General features: G+C 36.4%; 1 protein-coding gene across 1 annotated transcript in view; it reads left to right on the forward strand.

Annotated features, from left to right (window-relative positions):
- The window catches only part of COL4A5 (collagen type IV alpha 5 chain), a 258,069-nt gene that overhangs the window by 96,672 nt on the left and 144,080 nt on the right, over nucleotides 1–17,317 (forward strand). Inside the window, exon 2 of the mRNA XM_034949958.2 lies at nucleotides 3,652–3,711. Coding sequence (XP_034805849.1) covers nucleotides 3,652–3,711 — 60 coding nt within the window. The remainder of the gene's footprint in view (nucleotides 1–3,651; nucleotides 3,712–17,317) is intronic.

A 17,317-nucleotide genomic window follows, 5' to 3' on the forward strand; every position in this document is an offset into this window, starting at 1 on the left:
TTCATACAGAATTTGTTTTTATTTGTACTTTTAAGTCTAATATCTGCTGTTTTAATTGTAGCAGCATGAGATCTAAATTTATTATTTTTTGTATTTATTCTAGCACCATATGTTGAAAAATTCATTGTTTTCACATCTATTTGACATGTCAACTTTTATCATATAGTAGTTGTGTGTGTGTGTGTGTGCACGCGCTTGCATGTGTAAATCTGTTTCTGGCCTTCCTATTTTTGTTAACTGAATACCATACTATTTTAATTATTGTAGTGTTGTGATGTGTTTTACTGTGTGATAATACAAAACTTTCCTTACTCATTTATTACTTTCTCCCACAATAAAAATTTAAAATATTACTGTAGTTTCATCATTTTCTTGCTTCTTTCATCTTCAGTGATTTCGAAGAATTAGTTTTTTTCATATGAACTTAGCCTTTTAGACTGAGGTACTTAATGTTCATTTTACTTCTTTGCCCCAATCAATTTTATATTTTAATCATGCTTAGCATGGCAATTTTTCCTCTAGGTAGCTTTCTGTCTATCCTTCCAAGTTGAAGTCCAGGTATTCACTTTCTCCACAGAGCCTTTGTCAATACTTTCAGGCTCAAGGGAACTGTTTTTCTTAACTTTGAAAGCAATTATTGACTATACCACTCATTTTTACCTGGCAAATCCTACAGAATCACAGAGAGTGAAATCTGGAAGCTACCTAAGGAGATCATATTGTCTATGTATGCCATTTTACAAATGAGAAAACAGCCAAAGAGTATGGAAATGATTTGTCCATGGTCAAATGTTTCAACTTCTGAAGTAAAATTATGATATACCGCTGTATCATTATTCCATTGTATTTTGATATTCTTTTCATATGTCCTGAAAATACCCAGTTACTTAAAAAATAAAATACCTAGTTACTTAAAAAAACAAAAAACCTAGACTGGAAGTTCCTTAAAGGCAGCACCTGCATCTATTTTTGTACAACTCATAGAACTATTATTGTGCTTGTGTTTATTAGACACCTAATCAATATTAATAGATGTTGGTAAAAAAACAAATTGTTCCATTAACCAGATGTCAAACTGGGGCTATCTCCTTGTGGGCGCCACTGTTATAACTGTATAGAAAGTGGCATCTAGTGGTTGGTGTGCGTATTACAATTGCCTGTTTTGTTTTAACCTATGAGTACCAGAGTCATTCTCATAACCTAGGTGGAATAAATAGACTATAAATTAAAATTTTAAATTGAATTTAAACACATTTATCTATAATTCACAACTGTTTTAATCTGTGTTCTCTCTAAAGTAAAGCTACATGTTAATAAAAAATTGCAAAAAATTATACAAAATTACTTGTAAAATGACATGCGAGAGTATTTAAGGTTTTGCTTGTTTATAAATTATATTAGGAGTTAGGGGCTATCGTTGGATACTGAGAAGTCAAAATGCAATTATAAAGAAAGGTCACATAGACACTTGTTCATATCAATGAAATCCTGTCAGGTTATTGCTTTTCATTATTTTTAGGAGCTTAATTTGTATTTAAAAGAAGAAGATCTCTCAATAAACGCTGAAGATGGAAAGCTACACTGTCTTCTACTCGCAACAACAAAAACCCATGCACATATATTCACATATAAAGTTCACACATGCATTTCAGTGTCAAATGTTAATTATTCTTACATTAACAGCCATTTGGGGTTATCACTACTCTTTACCTCTCCATTAATGCATGAATGTTGACAATATGCACAATTTAATTCAGGGACTACGACTGTTGACAGTTACTGTCTTGTGAACTTGTGAATCAGTATCTTCTTGTGAAACGGTATCTTCTAAATTTTATAAAATCCATAGTCTGGAACTTAAAATTTATGTTTGCAGAAAATATTATATATTTTTAATTAACCTCTGTTTCCTGCACATTGTAATATAATTTTTTGTAGATGGGTTCATCCTTCCCATTAGAGAGCAATGATGTACTTTGTACTTCTACTTGCACCTAACATAACATAGTGGCTGTCACTTAACAGGTGATCAATAAGTATTTCTTGAATTAGTTACACATGTTGGAGGGAGCTGTGTGTTACTCATCTTAGAAGTCTAGTGCCTAACAATTGTTCTGTCCTCTAGTAATATTCAATTCATGTTTGATGAATGAGTAAGTCTGAATAAGCCTATTTAATCTGTAGTGTAGTTAGCGTAAAATACTAAAATCAGTATATAACCCCCAAACATCTATGAATAATAAATAATAGCGGCATAACAGACTTTCTGTTTGACGTGTCAGGAGCACAGCTTTCACTGGAGCAGCCTCTTGTAGTGTGAGTAAGAGATTACTGCAACATCAAGCCATTGTAGTTTGCTCTTATAATCAGGAAAAGAGGTTTCAGTATGAAGGTGACTTTTAGTTGCAGCTGAGTGAGTTAGGAGTTCTGACCAGAAGGATAAGGTCAGTACTTTCAAAAGGGTTGAGGAGGGTACTTTGGTAGTGACTAGAGTAAAGGAAATCATGGAATGTTGAGCAGCAGGCTAAGGTATTTTATATCAAAGGCCCTCAAGATTGATGGGCATTATTTGGTATTTATGTCACATGAAGGTTTCAGTAACTCAGTCTGGTATCTATCTGATGAAAAGAATGCCACCTCCTTGTAAATAAACACTGAGCTATCCATGTATATTAAACTAACTTGTTTTTCTAAGCAGTTCATTTTCTAAGAGTAAAGGATAGTACTGAATGGCAGAAGTCACATACTGTATTCTTTTCCTCTATAGGTTTTCTATTTTGGAAGAGGATATTTTTCTGGCTTGAGAACCTCAATTCCTAATATGATTGAATGCCTGTTTAGAACATCTAGACTGTGGGAGCAGCATTTATGGTAAAGCTGTTAGAGACTGAGCTATTATTAGTGATGAAGGAGTAGGAGCAAAGAAAAGAAAGGAAGGTGGTAAAAGATACTGTTATATATTTTATGCTCCATGATTGCTCATGAATGGAGAGAAACAAGTGACTTGAAGTGGTAGGCATTGTTGTCTAGTTGCCAAGGTCATTGCTAATACAGAGTGAGAGGTAATTTTTTACAAGCAATGTTAGAAGAAAAAAAGGAGAGTTCCTGAGAGTTTGGACATGTGGCAAATCATATTACAGGGAAGTTGTATGAATTTCTTTTCCATTTTTAACATATTTTAGATTGTGCATACTGTCAACACTCATGCATTAATGAAGAGGTAAAGGGTAGTGATAACCCCAAATGGCTGTTAATGTAAGAATAATTAACTTTGAAATGTATGTCTGTACTTTATATGTGAATATATGTGCATGGGTTTTTGTTGTTGTAAGTAGAAGATGGTGTAGCTTTCCATCTTTAGCCTTTATTGAGAGATATCTCATTTTTAATGTCTTGTAAAATGATATTTTTCATTTTAAAATTATAAAAATTATGTTTGCTCATTTTGAAAAGTTCAGACAGAAGTGTATATAATAAAAGGTGCAAGCTTCCTGAGAGGTAACTGTTATTTGCAATTTCGTATATCTTTTCAGATATTTTTCTGGTATCTATCTTTCAAGTTTGGATTGTTGATTTCAGTTGAGCTGTAAGTCAGAGTCTGATTTTTGGGTTCATATTTAATGATTTTTTCCCTCTTTCTCTTCCTTATAGGCTTGCTATGGGTGTTCTCCAGGATCAAAGTGTGACTGCAGTGGCATAAAAGGGGAAAAGGTGAGGTCTTAGATTGGCACTTGAAAATTTAGTAAAGCCAGTAAACTAATGGTTTTAATAAATATTTTTTAAAAAACAGAGCTTCTATCTCAGTACTTAAGTAAGTGAAATGAATCCTATTGTATTGCTTATTTTAGAGAGCTTATAAGGATTAGATTATATCTTAAGGTCAGCAAAGATTTTCTGTAAAAGGCCATATAACAAACATTTTAGGATTTATGGGACACATCAGTTTCTGTCACATATTCTTAGACCTTTAAAAGTGACTAAAAAATATTCTTAGCTCTTGGATCATAGAACATGAGCCTCTTGGGATCTGGATCAGGACCTCTTTCCCGTAACATATTTCTGGCGACCACAGAAGGGACTATAGTGCAGAAACCCTAGCTCAATGGCTACCTTTGGGTAAGTGTTGGGATCCTTTAATATCTGCATTTGGCCTGAGAGCTATAATCTGCCAAACTCTGATTGGTCTTGTTGAAGGCACTGACTTACTTAATAGGCAAAGACAGGGGAAAAACACTTAAGAAGGAAACTAAACATTTATCAAGCTACTAATCTCTGCCAGATACCAGGCAATATCATGTATTTTTATCTAGTCTATGCAGGTTAATAATAGATGAACGTCTTTTTGTTTGTTTGTTTTTTTGTTTTTGAGACACGGTCTTGCTCTGTCACCCAGGCTGGAGTGCAGTGTCACAATCAAGGCTCACTGCAACCTCCGCCTCCTGGGTTCAAGCAGTTCTCGTGCCTCAGCCTCCCAAGTAGCTGGGATTGCAGGCATGCACCACCATGCCTGGCTTATTTTTGTATTTTTAGTAGAGATGGGGTTTCGCCTTGTTGGCTAGGCTGGTCTCGAACTCCTGGCCTCAAGTGATCTGCCCACCTTGGCAGGGGATTCCAGGAGTGAGCCACCATGCCCAGCTGAATGTTTATTTCTATCTTACTTTTTCCACAGCAGCATCTCCTATTGTACAGATATTATGATTACAAAGTAAGTATTGGTGAAGATTATATAGCATAAGCCTAATCACTATCAGTGAATGACATTAATATTATCAAATAAAAAAGGGATAGTAAATTATAGCCTAAAGAGAGTTATACTAGGAGATGGGATCATATTCTTGTCTCCACTCTTTGGGGCTCAATATTTTTGAATGAATGAATGCTGCTAATTATATATGAAGCAGTTTAGGACAGTATGTCTAGGGCATAATCTACTTAGAGGTATAGAAGGTACGTTAGCATATTAGACATTCTTAAAAGTTCTGGAGCAAAGAAACCTATTTGTTTGTTTTGTAATGCTACATTTCCAAGCCCCATTTGACCATGTTATAGACTTTCCCCTTAACAGAGCAGCTATTAATATTAATTGGATAGTCTTCTGCAGAACACTTATTTGAGTAACATTAGTTTGATGGGAGTAGTTTCGCAGTAAGGGTGCTTTCTGTAGTGGAGAAAATACCAAGAGGGATTAACTTCATATAATAGTAGAGTGATGTTTATCAGATTAACTTTTGAGATAAGAATGGAATACTCTGAACAAAATATAACAGCTACTTGATAGTACAAGAGAATAACCAAAGGAAAAAGAGGAGAGGCATCTGCACTTGAAAGAAAGGAAATACACTGGGCATATTTGCATTTATATGGCTTTTCCCCTGAGTACAGCCCTTAGTCTGCATGGCAAAGGAAGGCTAAAACCCAGACAAAAACCCATGGTCTTACTGGCTTGAGTCAGCAGAGTTGAGGATGCCAGAATGGCTGAAAAGTGAAGAGGGATATACTGGAATGTAGGGAAACACATTGGAAAGAGCTCAAAAAATTGCTTATAGATTCCATCCAAATTCTTGCTTGAATCCTGAAGTTTATAACTATAGAGGAAGGTTCATACAACCCAGCAAAAAGGAACAGCTGGAAGTCTGCAATAACTGAGCATAGATTTAACCGTTGTCCGTTGAAAGGAGAATGGAGTTTTAAGTTCAAGTTCAGCTGAGTTAACTATACTATTTCTTAAAATAGAAGTTTAATCAATACTCTTCAGAGGAAGTTAAGAGAATCCAGAATCTCTCCATATTACCTACAATGTCCAGTATGCAATTAAAAATTACCAAGTAAAAGTGATCTACAGTCAATAAAAAGACCAATCAATGAAAACAAACCCTGAACTAACACAGATGTTGGAATTTGTAGACTATGATTTAAAGCAGAAAATAGAAAAGGAAAATCTCCTCATGATGCGTGACCAAATAAGGAATCACAACAGAGTAATGGAAACTGTATTTTATTTAATTTTTTTTTTATTGTTATACTTTAAGTTCTAGGGTACATGTGCACAACGTGCAGGTTTGTTACATATGTATACATGTGCCATGTTGGTGTGCTGCACCCATTAGCTCGTCATTTACATTAGGTATATCTCCTAATGCTATCCTTCCCCCCACCCCCACCCCACAACAGGCCCCGGTGTGTGATGTCCCCCTTCCTGTGTCCAAGTGTTCTCATTGTTCAATTCCCACCTATAATGAGAACATGCAGTGTTTGGTTTCTTGTCCTTGTGACAGTTTGCTGAGAATGATGGTTTCCAGCTTCATCCATGTCCCTACAAAGGACATGAACTCATCCTTTTTTATGACTGCATAGTATTCCATGGTGTATATGTGCCACATTTTCTTAATCCAGCCTATCATTGTTGGACATTTGGGTTGGTTCCAAGTCTTTGCTATTGTGAATAGTGCCGCAATAAATATACATGTGCATGTGTCTTTATAGCAGCATGATTTATAATCCTTTGGGTATATACCCAGTAATGGGATGGCTGGGTCAAATGGTATTTCTAGTTCTAGATCCCTGAGGAATCGCCACACTGTCTTCCACAATGGTTGAACTAGTTTACAGTCCCACCAACAGTGTAAAAGTGTTCTATTTCTCCACATCCTCTCCAGCACCTTTTGTTTCCTGACTTTTTAATGATGGCCATTCTAACTGGTGTGAGATGGTATCTCATTGTGGTTTTGATTTGCATTTCTCTGATGGCCAGTGATGATGAGCATTTTTTCATGTGTCTTTTGGCTGCATAAATGTCTTCTTTTGAGAAGTGTCTGTTCATATCCTTCACCCACTTTTTGATGGGGTTGTTTGTTTTTTTCTTGTAAATATGTTTGAGTTCATTGTAGATTCTGGATATTAGCCCTTTGTCAGATGAGTAGGTTGCAAAAATTTTCTCCCATTTTGTAGGTTGCCTGTTCACTCTGATAGTAGTTTCTTTTGCTGTGCAGAAGCTCTTTAGTTTAATTAGATCCCATTTGTCAATTTTGGCTTTTGTTGCCATTGCTTTTGGTGTTTTAGACATGAAGTCCTTGCCCATGCCTATGTCCTGAATGGTATTGCCTAGGTTTTCTTCTAGGGTTTTTATGGTTTTAGATCTAGCATTGAAGTCTTTCATCCGCCTTGAATAAATTTTTGTATAAGGTGTAAGGAAGGGATCCAGTTTCAGCTTTCTACATATGGCTAGCCAGTTTTCCCAGCACCATTTATTAAATAGGGAATGCTTTCCCCATTGCTTGTTTTTCTCAGGTTTGTGAAAGATCAGATAGTTGTAGATGTGTGGTATTATTTCTGAGGGCTCTGCTGTGATCCATTTGTCTATATCTCTGTTTTGGTACCAGTACCATGCTGTTTTGGTGACTGTAGCCTTGTAGTATAGTTTGAAGTCAGGTAGCATGATGCCTCCAGCTTTCTTCTTTTGGCTTAGGACCGACTTGGCGATGCAGGCTCTTTTTTGGTTCCATATGAACTTTAAAGTAGTTTTTTCCAATTCTGTGAAGAAAGTCATTGGTAGCTTGATGGGGATGGCATTGAATCTATAAATTGCCTTGGGCAGTATGGCCATTTTCACGATATTGATTCTTCCTATCCACGAGCATGGAATGTTCTTGCATTTGTTTGTATCCTCTTTTATTTCCTTGAGCAGTGGTTTGTAATTCTCCTCGAAGAGGTCCTTCACATCCCTTGTAAGTTGGATTTCTAGGTGTTTCATTCTCTTTGAAGCAATTGTGAATGGGAGTTCACTCATGATTTGGCTCTCTGTTTGTCTGTTACTGGTGTATAAGAAGACTTGTGATTTTTGCACATCGATTTTGTATCCTGAGACTTTGCTGAAGTTGCTTATCAGCTTAAGGAGATTTTAGGCTGAGACGATGGGGTTTTCTAGATATACAATCATGTCATCTGCAAACAGGGACAATTTGACTTCCTCTTTTCCTAATTGAATACCCTTTATTTCTTTCTCCTGCCTGATTGCCCTGGCCAGAGCTTCCAACACTATTTTGAATAGGAGTGGTGAGAGAGGGCATCTCTGTCTTGTGCCAGTTTTCAAAGGGAATGCTTCCAGTTTTTGCCCATTCAGTATGATGTTGGCTGTGGGTTTGTCATAGATAGCTCTTATTATTTTGAGATATGTCCCCTCAATACCTAATTTATTAAGAGCTTTTAGCCTGAAGGGCTGTTGAATTTTGTCAAAGGCCTTTTCTGCATCTATTGAGATAATCATGTGGTTTTTGTCTTTGGTTCTGTTTATATGCTGGATTACATTTATTGATTTGCGTATGTTGAACCAGCCTTGCATCCCAAGGATGAAGCCCACTTGATCGTGGTGGATAAGGTTTCTGATGTGCTCTTGGACTCGGTTTGCCAGTATTTTATTGAGAATTTTTGCATCGATGTTCATCAGGGATATTGGTCTAAAATTCTCTTTTTTGTTGTGTCTCTGCCAGGCTTTGGTATCAGGATGCTGCTGGCCTCATAAAATGAGTTAGGGAGGATTCCCTTTTTTTTTTTATTGATTGGAATAGTTTCAGAAGGAATGGTAGCAGCTCCTCCTTGTACCTCTGGTAGAATTCGGCTGTGAATCCGTCTGGTCCTGGACTTTTTTTGGTTGGTAAGCTATTAATTATTGCCTCAATTTCAGAGCCTGTTATTGGTCTATTCAGAGATTCAACTTCTTCCTGGTTTAGTCTTGGGAGAGTGTATGTGTTGAGGAATTTATCCATTTCTTCTAGATTTTCTAGTTTATTTGCGTAGAGGTGTTTACAATATTTTCTGATGGTAGTTTGTATTTCTGTGGGATCGGTGGTGATATCCCCTTTATCATTTTTTATTGCATCTATTTGATTCTTCTCTCTTTTCTTATTTATTAGTCTTGCTAGCAGTCTATCAGTTTTATTGATCTTTTCAAAAAACCAGCTCCTGGATTCATTGATTTTTTGAAGGATTTTTGTGTCTCTATCTCTTTCAGTTCTGCCCTGATCTTAGTTATTTCTTGCCTTCTGCTAGCTTTTGAATGTGTTTGCTCTTGCTTCTCTAGTTCTTTTAATTGTGATGTTAGGGTGTCAATTTTAGATCTTTCCTGCTTTCTCTTGTGGGCATTTAGTGCTGTAAGTTTCCCTCTATACACTGCTTTAAATATGTCCCAGAGATTCTGGTATGTTGTGTCTTTGTTCTCGTTGGTTTCAAAGAACATCTTTATTTCTGCCTTCATTTCCTTATGTACCCAGTAGTCATTCAGGAGCCGGTCGTTCAGTTTCATGTAGTTGAGTGGTTTTGAGTGAGTTTCTTAATCCTCAGTTCTAGTTTGATTGCACTGTGATCTGAGAGACAGTTTGTTATAATTTCTGTTCTTTTACATTTGCTGAGGAGTGCTTTACTTCCAACTATGTGGTCAATTTTGGAGTAAGTGTGGTGTGGTGCTGAGAAGAATGTATATTCTTTTGATTTGGGGTGGAGAGTTCTGTAGATGTCTATTAGGTCTGCTTGGTGCAGAGCTGAGTTCAATTCCTGGATATCCTTGTTAACTTTCTGTCTCGTTGATTTGTCTAATGTTGACCGTGGGGTGTTAAAGTCTCCCATTATTATTGTGTGGGAGTCTAAGTCTCTTTCTAGGTCTCTAAGGACTTGCTTTATGAATCTGGGTGCTCCTGTATTGGGTGCATATATATTTAGGATAGTTAGCTCTTCTTGTTGAATTGATCCCTTTACCATTATGTAATGGCCTTCTTTGTCTCTTTTGATCTTTGTTGGTTTAAAGTGTGTTTTATCAGAGACTAGGATTGCAACCCCTGCCTTTTTTTGTTTTCCATTTGCTTGGAAGATCTTCCTCCATCCCTTTATTTTGAGCCTATGTGTGTCTCTGCACATGAGATGGGTCTCCTGAATACAGCACCCTGATGGGTCTTCACTCTTTATCCAATTTGCCAGTCTGGGTCTTTTAATTGGAACATTTAGCCCATTTACATTCAATGTTAATATTGTTATGTGTGAATTTGATCCTGTCATTATGATGTTAGCTGGTTATTTTGCTCGTTAGTTGATGCAGCTTCTTCCTAGCATCAATGTTCTTTACAATTTGGCATGTTTTTGCAGTGGCTGGTACTGGTTGTTCCTTTCCATGTTTAGTGCTTCCTTCAGGAGCTCTTGTAAGGCAGGCCTGGTGGTGACAAAATCTCTCAGCATTTGCTTGTCTGTAAAGGATTTTATTTCTTCTTCACTTATGAAGTTTAGTTTGGCTGGATATGAAATTCTGGGTTGAAAATTCTTTTCTTTAAAAATGTTGAATATTGGCCCCCACTCTCTTCTGGCTTGTAGAGTTTCTGCCAAGAGATCCACTGTTAGTCTGATGGGCTTCCCTTTGTGGGTAACCCGACCTTTCTCTCTGGCTGCCCTTAGTTTTTTTTCCTTCATTTCAACTTTGGTGAATCTGACAATTATGTGTCTTGGAGTTGCTCTTCTCGAGGAGTATCTTTGTGGCGTTCTCTGTATTTCCTGAATTTGAATGTTGGCCTGCCTTGCTAGGTTGGGGAAGTTCTCCTGGATAATATCCTGCAGAGTGTTTTCCAACTTGGTTCCATTCTCCCCATCACTTTCAGATACACCAATCAGACGTAGATTTGGTCTTTTCACATAGTCCCATATTTCTTGGAGGCTTTGTTTGTTTCTTTTTATTCTTTTTTCTCTAAACTTCTCTTCTCGCTTCATTTCATTCATTTGATCTTCGATCACTGATACCCTTTCTTCCAGTTGATCGAATCGGCTACTGAAACTTGTGCATTCATCACGTAGTTCTCGTGCCATGGTTTTCAGCTCCATCAGGTCCTTTAAGGACTTGTCTGCATTGGTTATTCTAGTTAGCCATTCGTCTAATCTTTTTTCAAGTTTTTTAACTTGTTTGCATTGGGTTCGAACTTCCTCCTTTAGCTCAAAGAAGTTTGATCATCTGTAGCCTTCTTCTCTCAACTCTTCAAAGTCATTTTCCTTCCAGCTTTGTTCTGTTGCTGGTGAGGAGCTGCGTTCCTTTGGAGGAGGAGAGGCACTCTGACTTTTAGAATTTTCAGTTTTTCTGCTCTGTTTTTTCCCCATCTTTGTGGTTTTATCTACCTTTGGTCTTTGATGATGGTGACATACAGATGGGGTTTCAGTGTGGATGTCCTTTCTGTTTGTTAGTTTTCCTTCTAACAGTCAGGACCCTCAGCTGCAGGTCTGTTGGAGTTTGCTGGAGGTCCACTCCAGACCCTGTTTGCATGGGTATCAGCAGCAGAGGCTGCAGAAGAGTGAATATTGGTGAACAGCAAATGTTACTGCCTGATCGTTCCTCTGGAAGTTTCATCTCAGAGGGGTACCCGGCCGTGTGAGGTGTCAGTCTGCCCCTACTGGGGGGTGCATCCCAGTTAGGCTACTCAGGGGTCAGGGACCCACTTGAGGAGGCAGTCTGTCCGTTCTCAGATCTCAAGCTCCATGCTGGGAGAACCGCTAATCTCTTCCAAGCTGTCAGATAGGGACATGTAAGTCTGCAGAGGTTTCTGCTGCCTTTTGTTCAGCTATGCCCTGCGCCCAGAGGTGGAGTCTACAGAGGCAGGCAGGCCTCCTTGAGGTGCGGTGGGCTCCACCCAGTTTGAGCTTCCAGGCCGCTTTGTTTACCTACTCAGGCCTCAGCAATGGCGGACGCCCGTCCCCCAGCCTTGCTGCCACCTTGCAGTTTGATCTCAGACTTCTGTGCTAGCAATGAGCGAGGCTCCGTGGGTTTAGGACCCTCCGAGCCAGGCACGGGATATAATCTCCTGGTGTGCCATGTGCTAAGACCATCGGAAAAGTGCAGTATTAGGGTGGGAGTGACCCGATTTTCCAGGTGCCTTTTGTCCCCCCTTCCCTTGGCTAGGAAAGGGAATTCCCTGACTTCTTGCACTTCCCGGGTGAGGCGATGCCTCACCCTGCTTTGGCTCACGCTTGGTGCGCTGCACCCATTGTCCTGCACCCACTGTCTGACAATCCCCAGTGAGGTGAACCTGGCACCTCAGTTGGAAATGCAGAAATTACCAGTCTTCTGCATTGCTCACGCTGGGAGCTGTAGACTGGAGCTGTTCCTATTCGGCCATCTTGGAACCGCCCATTTTGGAAACTGTATTTTAAAAAGGAAAATTTATATTTGAAAAGCAGAATATAAGAAAAAACAATTCACCTTATGGGCTTAACAATAGAATGGAGATGGCAGAAGAAATAGTCAGTAATCTTAAAGATAAATCAGAAGAAACAACTCAATCTGAAGAGCACTGAAGAAAAAATGAAAAAAAGAAAAAACAGAATAGGACCCCAGTGACCTCTGTGACAGTGTCAAATGGTCTAATACAAATATAAATGGAGTCCTCTAAGGACAGGAGAGAAAGAACAGGGAAGCAAAAAGAAGAATAAATTATGGGGCACTAAGAATGGCAAGAATTCTCCACACTTGGTGAAAAGTATAAATTTACAGATATAAGAAGTCCAGCAAACCTCAAGCAAAGTAAAAACGAAGAAAACTATACCTAGGCCCATCATAATGAAACTACTGAAAAAATAGAGATTGAAAGAAAATCTTGAAAAAAGCTAGAGAAAAATTTACACCGTGTATAGTGGAACAATTATACGAATGATGACAGACTTCTCATCAAAAAGATTGGATAATGTACAGCAATGTGAAAACATCGTTAGAGAGCTAAAAAAAAATTTGCAAGCACAATTATTATATACAGTGAAAATATACTTCAAAAATAAAGGCAGATTTAAGACATTTTCTCATAATAAAAATAGGGAATTATTCATGAAGAGGCTTGCATTAAAATAAATATAAAGAAATTTCTTCAGGCTAAGGGGAAATCTCACTAGATGGATGTGTGAATTTATAGGAAGGAATGGAAAGTAATAGAAATGGTGTAAATGCGGGTAAATATAAGAGGATTGTATCTCTTTTCCTCTATTTATTTAACAGAAAGCACTGTTTCAAGTGTAACAACAGAGATTCAAAATACATGAAGCCAAAACTGACAGAATTAAAGGGAGAAATAGACAAATCCACAATCATGGTTGTGATTCTAACACTCCTATTTCAGTTGTTCCACTCTTAACAACTTAGGCTTTATTGACATAAAAAGAGCCCAACATCAAACAACTACAGAATATAATTTTTTTCAAGAGCCAAGGAATTTTCACCAGTGTAGACTATGTGATAGGTCACAAAATGAGACCCTCTAAATACCAAAAGATTAAAAATATCAGTATATTCTCTTATTACAATGGAATGAGTAAGAAATAAATAATAATATTTGTAGAAAATTCCTACTATTTGGAATTTAGAAAGCACTGTTCTAAATAACTGCTGGACCAAGGAATAAATCAAGGAAAATTAGAAAATGATTTTAGTTACATATTGTTGAAAACTGAAAATTTTGGAATGGGGTTAAAGCAGGGCATAGGTGGGAAATAGATTTAAATGTCTATGTTAGAAAAGAAGAAAGATTTAACATTGGTGACCTACGTTTCTCACTTTAGAAGCTAGAAAAGGACAAGCAAATTAAATTTAAGAGAATGAAGGAAATAATAAAGACAAAAGTAAGAATATATTAACTACAAAAAAATAGAAAACACAGTCAAAAGTTGGTAATTGATAGCACAAAAGATGATAAGAAAATAGAAAACACAAATTACCCATATCAGGAATGTTCCTACAGCCATTAAAAGATCAATAAGGGACTATCATAAATCACTTTGTAACAATAAATTTGACAGCTTAGGTGAAATGGACAAATTCCTTAAGAAACATACATTACCAAAAACAAAAACAAATAAATGCGTGAGTGAAAGAAAGAAGCAAAATATAAATTAGCCCTATATATACTAAGGAAGTTGAATTATCAACCCTTCCAACTTAGAATTCCTGTTCCAGAAGAGTTTACTGATGAATTCTATGAAACATTTTTGCAAGTGACAGTGTCAATCTTGCATAAATTTATTCAGAAAATAGAGGGATATTGAATGCCCTCCAATTAATTTTGTGAAGCAAGCAAAGCCCTGATACCAAAACCAAGCAACGACAAAATTACAGAAACAGAAAACTACAGACTAGTATCCCTCATGAGCATAGATACAGAAATTATTAAAATTTTAGCAAATCAAATCCAACAACATATAAAGTGGATGATAGGTTGTGACCAAGTGGGATCTATGCCAGGAATCCATGTTTGGTTTAACATTTGAAAATCAAAAATTGTGATTCACTATATTAAAGACCAAAACAAAATTTAGAGCATAAATATATAAACCCCCAATAATTATCTTAATCGATAACAAAGAATGCATTTAATGAAATTCAATATCCATTTCTAATAAAAATTACTCTTAGTAAACTAGGAGTAGAAGAGATTTCCTCAACCTTAAAGGGCATATGCCAAATCCCTAAAGCTAAAATTATACTCAATGGAGAAAGACTGAGTTCCTTTCTCCTAACTTCAGGAACATCTGCTCTCACCATTTCTATTCAACATTGCCAGTACAGTAAGACAAGAAAAAGAAAAGAAAAAGTATCTGTATTGAAAAGGAAGAAATAATTTTTTTTGTTTTTTTGATGATGACATGATTTTTCAATGTAGAAAATGTTATGACATATGCTAAAATACTCTTAAAACTTATAAGTGAGTTTAGAAAGATCACTGAATAAACAAAACCAACAAACTAAGATCAGTAAATAAAAATCGGTTGTATGAGCAATGGGGAAATAATTCCCTGTTCAATAAATGGTGCTGTGATAACTGACTAGCCATATGTAGAAGAATGAAATCAGACCCCTGCCTTTCACCATATACAAAAATTAACTCAAGATGGATTAAAGACTTATGTGTAAGACCTCAAACTATAAAAATCCTAGAAGAAAACATAGGAAATACCATTCTAGACATTGGCCTTGGGAAATAATTTATGACTAAGTTCCCAAAAGCAATTTCAACAAAAACAAAAATTGACAAGTGTGACCTAATTAAACTAAAGAGCTTCTGTATAGCAAAAGAAACTATCAACAGAGTAAACCAGCAGCCTACAGAATGTGCAAAAATATTTGCAAACTATGCATCCAACAAAGATCTAATATCCAGAATCTATAAGGAACTTAAACAATTCAGCAAGAAAATAAATAAATAAATAAATAAATAACCCCATTCAAAAATCGGCAAAGGACATGAACACATACGCCTCAAAAGAAGACATACATATGGGCAACAAATATGTGAAAAAATTCTCAATGTCACTAATCATCAGAGAAATGCAAATTAAAGTCATAATGAGATACCATTGTCTCCATTAAAATGGCTATTATTAAAAAGTTAGAATGGCTATTATTAAAAAGTTAAAAACAGATGTTGGTGAGGTTGCAGAGAAAAGAGAATTCTTACACATTGTTGGTGTAAATTTAAATTAGTTCACCCACTGTAGAAATCAGTTTGGAGATTCTTTAATCAGTTCAGCCACTGTAGAAAGCAGTTTGGAGATTTTTTAAAGAACTTAAAACAGAATTCCCATTCAACCCAGCAATCTCAGTACTAGGTGTATACGCAAAGTAAAAGCAATCATTCTACTGAAGAGACACGTGCACTCATATGTTCATGACAGCACTATTCACAATAGCAAAGATGGAATCAACCTAGATGCCCATCAGTGGTGGACTAAAGAAAATGTGCTACATATACACCATGAATACTATGCAGCCATAAAAAGAATGAAATCATGTCCTTTGCAGCAGCATGGATGCAACTGGAAGCCATTATCCTTAGCTAATTAACACAGGAACAGAAAACCAAATACCACATGTTCTCACTAATAAGTGGGAGCTAAGTATTGAGTACACATGGAAATAAATATGGCAGCAATAGACAATGGGGACTACTAGTGGGGGAAGATGTTGGGGAGACTGTTGAAAAACTGCCTATCAGTACGACACTCACTACCTGGGTGATGGGATCCTTTGTACTCCAAACCTCAGTGACATGCAATTTACCCATGTAACAAACCTGCACCTGTACCCCCGAACCTAAAAGTAGGTAAAGAAGAAATGTTATACAAATGGAATCATAAAGTATGTAACTTTTTAAGACTAACTTTTGTCACTCTGCATAATTCCTTTGAGAAGCATCCAAGTTGCTGCATGTATCAATAGTTATTTCCTTTTTATTGCTTAGTATTCCATGGTATGGATCCACCAAAGTTTGTTTAACCATTCACCCATTAAAAGACATCTGCTTTTGTTTTTCTTTTCCAATTTGGGAATATTATGAATAAAGTTGTTATGAACATTTGAAAAAAAATCAGTCATATGTCCATAATCTAACAATGAAAAGTAGTAAATTGGAATTATAATAGTGCCATTTAAAATAACAACAAAAATTTGAGATACTTAGGAATAAATCAGACAAAAATGTGCAAGTCTCATACCCTGAAAACTACAAAAATATTGCGGTGAGAAATAAAAGAAGACCTGAATAAATGGAGATATATATCATGTTCATGAATTGGAAGACTCAATATTGTTAAGTTGACAATTGGCCCCAATTTATCTATAGATTCAGTGCAACTCCAATCAAAATTCTTGTGGTTTTCTGGGGCTACAAATTTAACAAGCTGATCCTAAGAGTTAGATGGAAATACAAATACAGCTTTTATAAAAAACAATGTTGGAGGATTTACAGTACACAATTCCAAGACTTAGTATAAAACCACAGTAAACAAGATAGTGTGCTATTAGCCAAATGATAGACATATAGATGAATGGGACATAATAGAGACTGACAGGTAAATAGTGAATCTGTTTTTTGACAAAAATGCAAAGGTAGTGGAGAAAGTCTTTTCAATAAATAGTCCTGGAAGGGTTGCATATGCGTATGCACAAAAATGGCTCACACTTTATATAAAAGTTAACTCAAAATGCATCATAGACCTAGATGTAAAATCTAAACCTTAAAGTCTTTAAGGAGGAAACAAAGGGGAAAATCCTTGTGACTCTGGGTTAGGCAGATATTTCCTAGATCTGATATCAAAAACACGATCCACCAAAGAAAATACTGTTAAGTTGTATTTCCTCAAAAGTAATAACTTGTTCTCCTCTAAAAGTATTGTTAAAAGAATAAAAAGATAATCCACAGTGCAGGAAAAATAATATTTGCAAATTACATATCTGATAAAAGACTTGTATCCAGAATATATAAAGAACTCTAAAAATTTAATAATAAAACATACAGCTCCAAATAAAATTTAATTA

The sequence above is a fragment of the Pan paniscus genome, chromosome X (genome assembly GCF_029289425.2).
Source record: "Pan paniscus chromosome X, NHGRI_mPanPan1-v2.0_pri, whole genome shotgun sequence".
Lineage (NCBI taxonomy): Eukaryota > Metazoa > Chordata > Mammalia > Primates > Hominidae > Pan > Pan paniscus.